Source organism: Hesperophylax consimilis, chromosome 18, assembly GCF_061612785.1.
Source record: "Hesperophylax consimilis isolate HC1 chromosome 18, BYU_Hcon_1.0, whole genome shotgun sequence".
Classification (NCBI taxonomy): Eukaryota; Metazoa; Arthropoda; class Insecta; order Trichoptera; family Limnephilidae; genus Hesperophylax; species Hesperophylax consimilis.
Genome location: NC_142853.1, coordinates 24,392,458 through 24,403,087, shown reverse-complemented (window position 1 = coordinate 24,403,087; position 10,630 = coordinate 24,392,458). Strand labels below are relative to the sequence as shown.

The window sequence follows — 10,630 nt, the reverse complement described above, 5'->3', positions numbered from 1 at the left end:
TGGGATTGTGTGCTTAGAAGACAGAGAGAAGTAACTAAAGATGGAATATTTTTATGAATCCTGAAAATAGGTACTTTTCATAATAAATTCAACCGATTATTTTAGAATGAATTTATTGATAAATAATATGGTAGAAATATTCAGCTTTATTATTGGTCAGAAAAACATATAATCAGGACTTTCAAAGTAAGCATTGTGTATTATTAAACCCCTCCTAGTAATGTTGATTAATGAGAAAAATTAACAATGTGAATATTACATAAAAGAAGCATTTTTTTCTTATGAAGCAGACACTTTGTGATGTGACATTGTAATTTAAAATTAAATAATAACTTTGTAAACACCACTTTTATTTTTTATATCTAATGCTGAATGGGGTAAGGTTTGTTTAGGTCTTGGCGGCTGATGAGTTTGCCAACTTACTACGTGATGGGGTCAAATCGGGAGAAACTCGTCGGGGGAGATCTTTTGACTTCTCTAGCCGGACTCTCTCTCTCGACCCATCGCCTTGCACCGAAGTGGGGGGGATGGATTCATGCATACGTCCGTCACTCCTGGACACAATGACCCCCAGATTCCTACCCACCCCTCATACCTTTTTCCTTCCCAGAACTTCCTCTCTCTAAAAGGACCCTCCACACAGCATCCAAGATGACAATTTTTCATTAGGGCCTCCCGTGTCCAGTTAATTTTTTTTTAATGTTGCTTCTTCAGGGAAGTATAATACTCCACTAAACTCAAAATCTACAAATATGTAACATCTGTTATAAATGTTGCTTCTTCAGGGCAGTATAATACTCCACTAAACTCAAAATCTACAAGTATGTAACATTTGTTATAAACAATCTTATGCTTTTAAAGTGGGTTGCAAAATATGGACTGAGGTCCAGTGGAGGATTGGGAAGAGAGTGCTCTTGTCAAAAGGGAACAACCTAAGTATCGGACTTTTATTGACGATGACTCTGCTATTAATGTTTTTGGCTTTTCGTGACAAATTATCGACAAGTAAAAATATAATAATCAACCTCACCGGTGGCGTAGAATCTTATATTTCGCTAATTTTTCTCAAAAGGGCATAAAAAACTTTCCATCAGATATCAAACCAGTATTTTAAAAGAAAAATAATAGTATGGGTAAATTTTCGTAAATAAAAAAATTTGTCCCGTTTGATAATGCCTTCATCAGAACAACTGTCACGCGTAATAATAATTACACAGTAGAATATTTTTAAAAGTAAATTGTTTGTTAAAAGTTCAATGATGACATTATTGAATACACAAAAGAAAACCAGTAAAAAAATTCAATACTCTTCGATTTATCCTACACAACTCAATGTGGATATTTTTCGCAGGTGGATTCCTTCTTTCGTTCCCTTGTACTCCATGACCCATGACACTTTACCTGATTCTTTGCAAAGATATTGGATAAATGGCATCCATACAGTACTTTTAGATGTTTCCAATACTTTTAAAGTTTTTTCCACACCCATTGCTTGATTTTTCCTGAGATGGAAATTTATTTGAAATCCATGCTTCAAATTTTGTAAAAGGAGGCTTGTGGAAAAGCTTAAATAAAACACAAGTATGCTTATAATTTTCTATTCTAGCACAACCTCACAACATAATTTCATATTCTTAAAACATGCTGTCTAATTAATATTAAATTTTTTTTTTCTCTAATCGCTTTTGAAGAAAGAAAAATAAGTGTTCAAATTATTAAACAAATTTTGAGAAACGGAGTTTTTATAATGTTCTTAAATTTCATTTTTTATGGTTATTTTTACCTGAAATAAAATAAGTATAAATAATTTGAACTAGACAGGTTGTAATGTAAAAAACAGCTCATTGCAGGGGATATGAAGCATCACAGTTAGAAACCACCATTCTGGTTTCATCTTGAGGAAGTCATTTAGGAACTGTGGTCTGTATTCTGATTCCGTGCATGTCTTTAATTTGTTCTTTTAGCGCTGCTGTAACAAGACGGTGTTGCTTTACTATCGGTAGACCTTTGAAGTCTGTTGATTCTACGGATACCTGGAACATGAAAAAAGGGTTCAATTATTATCATCAAAAGAATTAATTAAAATACTTCTGTATGTTAGTTTCCGAAATTGCCCCAACTTGCATCATTGAATGTCTACGGTCTAATAGAAATGTCTATAGTCACAGACATATAAATATGTCATTTTTAACATGTAAACAAATGTTCAATTTTTAGAAAACAATTTAAAGTGACATTTACATGCCACCTATATGATACAAAACATTATGTAGAATTTTCCATGACAGGAACATTAGTGACATCTTTTGGTGTTCGATAGAAGCTTCATCAAGCTAGTGATTTATCATATTTTTTTTTTTTTTTATAGTGAATACCTCACAAGAGTCCCAACTGCTCCCGTCTGGAGCCAGTGAGACTATGGCATCCCCAATTGGGGGATGTTGTGAGGCTGAAGGTAAGTGGGGAAGGGAAAGAGGAAGGTGGGGAAGTACCTGGCTATTCAGATCTAGTCACTAAACACGGCTAAAGCCATTTGGAGCAACGTTTCAATTCTGAATGGTGGTCTTACACCAGGGCGATACTGGTAGTATCTTCCACTCTGGAAACACTATTAGCCGATTGTGGGAAGTTCAAAATAAATTCTACTTAATTCATAAAAATCACCTACCGACAGCTACCCACATTTGGGTAGCTAATGTAAGGCATTCCTACGCATGCCACAAACACATATTTTAAGTACATAGAGGGAGAGGAAATAAAGTTATGGTTTTGTGTGCATCTCAAAGAAGCTGATTTTGGAGTTACCTAGTTGTAATAATTACCCCGTGATATGGGTCGTGGAGTTGCAAAACCTGCTCTATAATTTCTGCTTGTTAAAAGAAAGACAAAAAAATATTTAAAATTCACTGAAAGTAAACATTGAAAGTATGTTTTTAAATATATTAAATGTATTCCAAACACTTTTTCGTGACTGTCTCCAGATTTCCAAAAATTTCCAGAGTGGGTTTTGCAAGTCCATAACTCATATCATTGGCAGTTATATGTATTTATGAGTTATTTGAGATTTTTCACTCTAGTCACCTCAAACATGGCACCACATCCTCCAGACACATCGTTGACCTGGATGAAAGAAGCATTGGGGAAGTGTGTCCTCAGGGATACGGCCAGGTCATTTTCTACCACCATCGGCTTTGAGCCCACGCCCCCTGTTGTTCCCTTCCATCTTCTTTGGATTCCTTGCAACTGTATTAATTTTTTATTAGTATTTAGGTATTCTAGAGTATGAAGGCGTGGTAAATATTTACCTAACCGCCGCACTTTTAATAGGCACAGATTATGGATTTTACACTTTGTTTTAACTTAATTACTACAAGAAACAACTATTAAATTACGTAATACACACGCGTGAATGAGAATATTGTACTTATAAATTAAAAATATATTATTTTTTGAAAGAGCCATCGAATTAGAACAAGTGCAAATTTCGCTATCTCGAAAACAATAATAATACGACGTACCTACATGTCATCTCTACGTATCAAATAATGATAATACCATGAACATAGTAGCATTTTGAAAGAGAAAGCGTATAGGACTTACCATCGTCTGTTTTCCATTTATGGAAGAAAAAAGCCTTTGAAACATTTTGTTTTGATATTCAAGTTAACGTTTATGAACTATACATTGTAGTAATTTATATAAAGTGCTGAAAGAAGTGCTCCGGACCGCGTAACCTCAAAATCGGTAAGATTTTATTTACGAAAATATATCGGCAAATGTCATCGAAAGATTAAAAGTAAAGACAATAATGTTTTTCTACAACTGTCTATGGTTTCGCAGAATTTGTGTTGCTTCTATACTCACGTATAACTGAAACTTTTTTTTGCGTCAACATTATTTTAAATATATTTTGTTTCGTGATTACTGATTACGATTATACTGATTATAGTGATTCTGATTACTTTGTCACCGCAACGTCGAAACGAAATGATTATCACAATAGCGTTCTTTCCGCACGTCCGATAACATACAGTTTGGTTTGGAAAGTCGAAAAGCGAGATGCACTATGAATAACTAATTGAATTTTGTCTAACGATAAATACATAAATATATATCAATAGGTACGTTGGGGCGTAAATAAACGAATACTAAACATTATTAAAACAAAACCACGAAAATCAGTGAGTACATTATTTTGAAAAAAATACAGATTTTAATCATTTCTATCGCGAGGTCTCTTACAAATTACGAGAAGTAGGTACCTAATTAATTTTAATGAAATGACATTTTTTTGTTTGTTTTATTTTTTTTTAATTAAACTATACGGAGGCCCTAAGAAAAATAATTTGCCCCAGGGTCTTTGACATCTTCGGGGATGCTGGGTGAAAGGTTTTTTGAGGAGTGGAAGGAGTGAATCAGGGTATTGTTCTAAATTTAAAAAATTCGGACTGCTTCCAAGAATAAAAATTATTTGAATAAGTAAAATATGCTGTATGACACTCATTGGATATTTGGAAAGAAAATGCCAAAAATTACGTGTGATGGATACATACATACATTAATTGTCAAGTGTACTGACACAATGTTCGTGAAATAATAAAACACCTGTCATGTCTTTACCCGACACGTGTTCAATGCGGTTTGGCCTTCAAACCATCACAACAATAATATCAATAAGTAATGCGTTTTATGATAAAATAAAGATGGCGGTGGTTTAATTAGAACTGTTGCGATAAGTGCTAACCAAGCGGTGATGCTTTGTTTACGTTTTGTTCTAGAATATAAACATTGAACTCGTGTCAATATTAATGAAGTTTTTACAAAATATATCAGAGGTAGGCAACAATAGCTTTGTTGAATCATGCAATATTACTCATTCAGTGGTTATTATATTTATGTATATTATAATATCGCTCGGCTTTTCAAAACTTAAAAATAAAACGCCGTTAGTAAATTATCCCATGAGTAACAAGAAATAACGTATTGTTAGAGTTTTCGGATCATAAAACAAGAATTTTAATGGGAATTTGCAAGAATAGGTGTGTAGGTAGGTATATGATTATTTGCAGATAATATGTTTGCCGATAGAAGAGTTTTCGATAAAGCTCGTAGTGTAAATTTTCCGCTTATCTGGTTTCTCACGACTGCAGAGTAGTGCAGAGCAGAGCCGAGCCAAGTCAGAGCAGAGCAGAGCTGTCAACGGCCGTCGCTGTATAGTATTGTCGGTTGCATGCGTCTCTCTCTGTCTCACGTCTCTCTGCGGGCAAGTGGAGCGGATGACGGAAGCAGTGTTTGTTTACGAGCTGTGTTTGTACACACAGCCGCCAGCCGCTAGTACCAGTACTGCCTGTCCCGCGCATGCGCAGCCAGACCAAAACAATCCGCCGGTCCGCCATTCACATTCAGTTCCATTTGAGACATCGTCGCGGCCGGAGTTCGTCCGCCGTCTACCACATACAAGGAATATTGAGTCTGTTGTGATGCCTAGTAAGCGGGATTCGTGTTTGGTGGCCAGTGACTTACAAACCGATTACCTAGCTCGCGATGTGGAAGAGCTGGTGTCGGAAATAAAGGAGAATCTGCGGCTCAAGGCCAAGCCAGTGCGGACGCAGGCGCAGAGGCCGTCTCCCTACAGCAGGCCGGCCCGCAGGCCCGAGCCACCCGCCCCCACTGCCTCGTCCCCCCTGGAAGACCCCTACGAGATGCTCCAGCAGCTGCTGCAGTCCAACTCGCTGGTGGCCGAAGCCGTGCGCCGCCTGCAGGAAGGACTGGGGCCCAAGCAGCGCTTCTTCTACGACGATGAGGACGAGGTGCCCCTTCTTAACTACCCCGTGGGGGTCTAATCTCTGACTGCACTCTGCCCGATGGACGGGCCGGTGAAAGTGTTTGTTTGTTGTGAAATAATCGTTTCTCGGTCAGGTGATCGGTGATCGCTCTGTTCTCTGTTGTGTTGGTTGTGAACATTGGGAGAATTGGAGAACATTTCGCAAGAAGAGTGCTAATTGCGTGTATTATGAGGTGTATACGAGTGCGAGCGGGACGGAGCTCGTGACGCACCGAGGGCAAGATGGCGGAGTGATATATTTCTATTAATACCTGAGTAGTTAAATCAATAAATAAAACATTATGCTACAGGAAACAGTTCTGCGTGTGTACTTATTTACACGCAGCAGCGTTAACGAGTGATAATGTGTAAAAAATAACTCTTTTAGTCAAATATTTTCATGTCTCTAGTAAGTAAGCGTAGAATTAACAATAATAATAACGACTTTGTCGTAAGCACAGAGTAAAAAAAACTATAAAGATTAAACATTACGCTTATATGTATAATTTCTTTAAAACATAGTATTAGTAAATTATTTCGAAGCAAACGTTTTACTTTTGTTACTATTATTATTTATTTAAGCGGAGGGGATCGAATCTTCCGCCGCCGCCCGATTTCTTATCCAAAGTTTGATTTGAATAACAAAATAAAAGTTTCGTCACAAACTGGTGAGTCAGTAGTCAGTGACTGTTTTGTTAGGATATTGATGTTCCTAGAGAAACATGGCGGCGAGTTCCCTGGTAGTGGCTAGTACAGTTGTTACATCAGCCTCTCGGCTCAGCACCAACACATTAGCCACAACAGACGGACAGACTACTAGTAGGTAGTTTACGTGGCTTGATCGACCTACTTCACTTCGGTACAACTTCATTCTTTATTTGTTCTTGTTCATTAGATAAACAAACTATGAACGACAACATTCTGAATGCACAGCATTTAACTACGAAAACAATCATCAATCTCACACACTAACTGTAAATCAATTATAGTTGGCGAAGCACTCTTGTTTATATAATATAATGTTTAGTTTAATTTGTGGGGAGTGTGTTTCTGATGATTGTTTCATTTGATTTATCAACTTGATTGTTTTGTAACGTCCATTACCTTTAAGGTTAACTAGAATAGGCAGCCTGTTACAGGCGAATCGGGAGCGTTGTATCGACTGCATGTTTTAATGCATTCTATTCAACGTATTCCTAGCAATGTATTATGTGAGTTATGATTTGTGATTATAAACAAATTAAAGTGATATAAATATTAAAAAATTCAAACGATTTCTTGTGTTATTATTTATGTTTATATCCCGATTCAATCTACAACAATAACATTGCATATCAATACACAAGAGAATGTCACAAAACAAACTCCATGACTCAACAAAATGAAAGTTTTCACACAAGAATGAATCGCAAGATACAAAATTATCACTTGTGTTGTTGTTTATTTTTATATCCTGTTTAAATCTGCAACAATAACATTGCGTATCGATACAAGAGAATGTCACGAAACAAATTCCATGACTAACGAAATGAAAGTTTTTCAAGAGAATTCATCAGTCACAATTAATGCAATTCCTCTTTGAAATAGGCATAAATAACCGTTGATATATCTATGGCTCAGAGCTAAACTATCGCATACAAGAGAGGAGGATTATCATCATTGTTGGTTTTTTTTAGTGTAAAAAATATCGAAGAAAAAGTAGCGACCGGTCAGTGGCTGAGTTGGCATCGCGTTTGGGTCACCCAGGCGTAGTGTATTCAATTCCTCGGCTGGATAAGTCCTCCACCACAGCACAGGGTACATTTTCAGCTTACTGTGGTGGTAGTAGTAGATTTTCAAATATTACTCGTAACCCGGGAATGTTAGTCTTTCTCTAAAAAAATATAAAAAGATTGTTTAGCATATTTCTAAACAAAAATTGTGATTTTTTTTATTGCCTATATAAATTTTAACATCGCAAGTCCAATGACAATACTTGCAGTAAGTTATTAAGGACGGGTTGTTTCGGAAAATTTGAACAATTCATCAAATTTCAACGTTAATTTTCGGGTTCTGTGAAAGTCCTATTCAAGTTCTGTTATTATATCATTGTAGGCTAGTTGCTTGACAAAACTGAAATAAAACGGAACTTGAAAATGAACGTTGAAATTTGATGAATTGTTCAAATTCTCCGAAACAACCCGTCCTAAGGCTATACATTTAAAACACAAGTGCTAATAAAAACAAACCAAAAATACCTGTGATAGGAATATTTTTAAAGAAGCCATATAAATATTGTTGGCATCCATGTAAAGAGGGTTATCTAATCCTTGTACTTGGTTAAATTTTTTCCTAAAAGGTTTCCTTTTTATCAGAAATTGCGACTTGGGATTCTATATATCCAAACCAAAAGTGAACATGCGATAGTACACCAATGGTTTTTTTTCCTTTTCCGTTGATAATCGACTTGCCTTAGTATGCTAATATGTAGAATTGAACGATCCGATTCGGAATATACCAATAAGTCAATACAAATATATAAAATATGGACATGCGGTATATTAACCTCCGAGCCCAGATATAATAATATAGATCTACCTATTTTGTATGGAAAATAAGACCACAAACTGTAGATTACATCAGAATTTTCCTGTTCATAGTACCTACAAAACAACAGATAACGTAGCAAAATACAAGGATATCCTCTACTTAAATATTATGTTGTGTTTATGAATAGTATGACTCAATCATTATTTCATCTTAAATAATATTATATGACTAGAAATTTCCATCGTTCAGTCGACAGAGATAGCAGTTTATCTGAAATCATGAAAAAATATGGACTTGGAACAAGAACCCGGTCGGTCTAAATGACTAAATTTATGGAAGTACAGTTATCAAATTATCCAACAATATTTCCCACTATTGGCTTACTTAGCAGACGGTACACATTGCAAAATGCAAGGTAGTCATTTACGAAAAACATGGTTTTTCAGAAATAACTACCAAATTTAAAAACTAAAATAATCATTATTAGCATTTAGCGTCCCTTTCAGCTCTGCAGTTCTTGGAAGCCGTCAATAAAAAAAAGATTTCACCAACGAACTAAGCGCCAATATCCGCTGACAAAATAATGTAAAAAGTAACCGATTTTCGCAAAACAAAATAATTTTGCCGCCCAAAAAACAAAAATATGCGTGTCGGTAATAATTGGTAGATTAATTATTATTAACCCTTTGCTTATTATCTTTTTTATGTTTCCTTGAATTGCATCTACGTCTTATGATTATTGTTGATCATTACAACGATAATCATTATCACTGTTGATAAAGTAGCTACCTGGGCAGGTTGTAGACGCCATACTGGCAAACCTTTATTTGTATTGAAAATGGCAGCGACTAAATTCACGTAACATGAGATTGGTAAATATTCTAAGAAGGCCATAAGATAGGGCCTACCTGTGATCTGAGATAACAGTAATTCTTCAAATTGATAAGTAGTTTGCTTTGTCAACAAACTTCTTCGATATAACACACCTAGTTGGTTTCACAATACGTAATTGATTCCAAATTGTAGAAACATCAACAAACAAAAGCTACATAATTGAAAATTACACACATTAAAGTATCTGCAATGATTACACATTAGTATGTGCTTACGTGGGTACCTACATAGTTGTTTCTCAATGACCTACTATAAGAAATCTTTCAAAGCACGACAAGATCCATGTCAAGACCTGAGTATAATTAGCTCTAGTTCTTTAAATATACGTATAAATAACTGTTAATAACCGTTTTGACAACATTTAGTAAATTGACTGTTTAAAATAATGTAAAAAATTTGAACGTTTGGATACAACGTTGGATGTTTCGAAATTATTTATCTGTCTGGATCGTTTGGCAACGTTGCAGTTTATAAAGGTACACAAAACATACCGGATGGCTGAGAAACGCGGTGGGTAGGTAGGTACCTAACCATTTCACAACATGCCCGGGTACCTGCGTGTTATTGTTTACATTTTTGAAATGTTTACAACCGTCGTAGATAGCAGCTCTGTGGGGCATACGTACCCAAAATAAATGTTATTCTCAGAAATTCTTTCCCCAAAACTGGGATTCTTCCATTTTGAATGCATTCCGGATTTTTTGCATTTCTCATTGTTCAAAAATACAAAGCGCATTGGTACTAAAAAAACACAATAACAAACGTAGACTTGTCTCATTTTGATGGCGCCTCTTTTCTCATTCAAAGAATTATCATTTTAGTACCGAAGTCTCCCTTTCCTTACCTGGGTCTTAAGGTTAAACGTAAAGTTCGTTATAATCTACGCGTTTATAGACGGCGCTACTTACTTTGTGAAAATACACTCCAAGTATTAAGACGAATTAATTGTTTGCGTCCGTCCATACGCAACCTGAATATTAATTAGTAGTTTTGTCCATATTTTATTTTTTAATTCAATTTTATATTATAGAAACAAACAGTACATGATTTACAGAGATGCAATAATATACAGGAATCAGATATTACATGTTGGGTACCTATGATATGTTTCCTTGTAATGTCTGCAAAGTGGTACCTATATTTATTCATTAATTACAAGGTGATGTGTGTAGTTTATGTATGAGTGTTTGTGTGAGGGTGTGTGTGTGTGTGTGTGTAAGGGTGTGTGTGTGTGTGTGTCTGTATGTATGCGCATTGCATAGTTTAAATTATTGACATGATGCAACGTTTGAATTTGGGCAGTGAATCCGAAAAAATGTCAATATTATGAAAGAATTGAGTTTTTGTACGGACAAAACTATTAGCATCACGCCATTTAAACAC

At 35.6% G+C, this 10,630-nt stretch overlaps 3 protein-coding genes across 4 annotated transcripts in view; 2 read left to right on the top strand and 1 right to left on the bottom strand.

Moving 5' to 3' along the window:
* Nucleotides 1–1,590: 1,590 nt before the first annotated feature.
* On the bottom strand, nt 1,591–3,809 carry LOC149415549 (bolA-like protein 3). Of its 2 annotated transcripts, none has more exons than XM_089642725.1 (3): nt 3,601–3,809; nt 3,082–3,243; nt 1,591–2,033 (listed from the first exon to the last, which is right to left on the bottom strand). In XM_089642725.1, exons 1-3 carry the CDS (start codon nt 3,643–3,645, stop codon nt 1,905–1,907), a joined length of 336 nt encoding a protein of 111 aa, XP_089498851.1. In that variant the 5' UTR covers nt 3,646–3,809; the 3' UTR covers nt 1,591–1,904. The 2 variants fall into 2 exon arrangements, with proteins under 2 accessions (XP_089498851.1, XP_089498852.1); XM_089642726.1 differs by lacking the exon at nt 3,601–3,809 and adding an exon at nt 3,519–3,536.
* Dip-C (dipeptidase C) overlaps nt 3,604–10,630 on the top strand; it is a 175,870-nt gene continuing 168,843 nt past the window's right edge. Inside the window, exon 1 of the mRNA XM_089642722.1 lies at nt 3,604–3,744. The gene's annotated coding sequence lies outside the window, so the exon portion shown is untranslated. The remainder of the gene's footprint in view (nt 3,745–10,630) is intronic.
* LOC149415548 (uncharacterized) lies at nt 5,158–7,099 on the top strand. Its single transcript, XM_089642723.1, has one exon. The coding sequence runs from the start codon at nt 5,277–5,279 to the stop codon at nt 5,841–5,843; it is 567 nt and encodes a 188-aa protein (XP_089498849.1). The 5' UTR covers nt 5,158–5,276; the 3' UTR covers nt 5,844–7,099.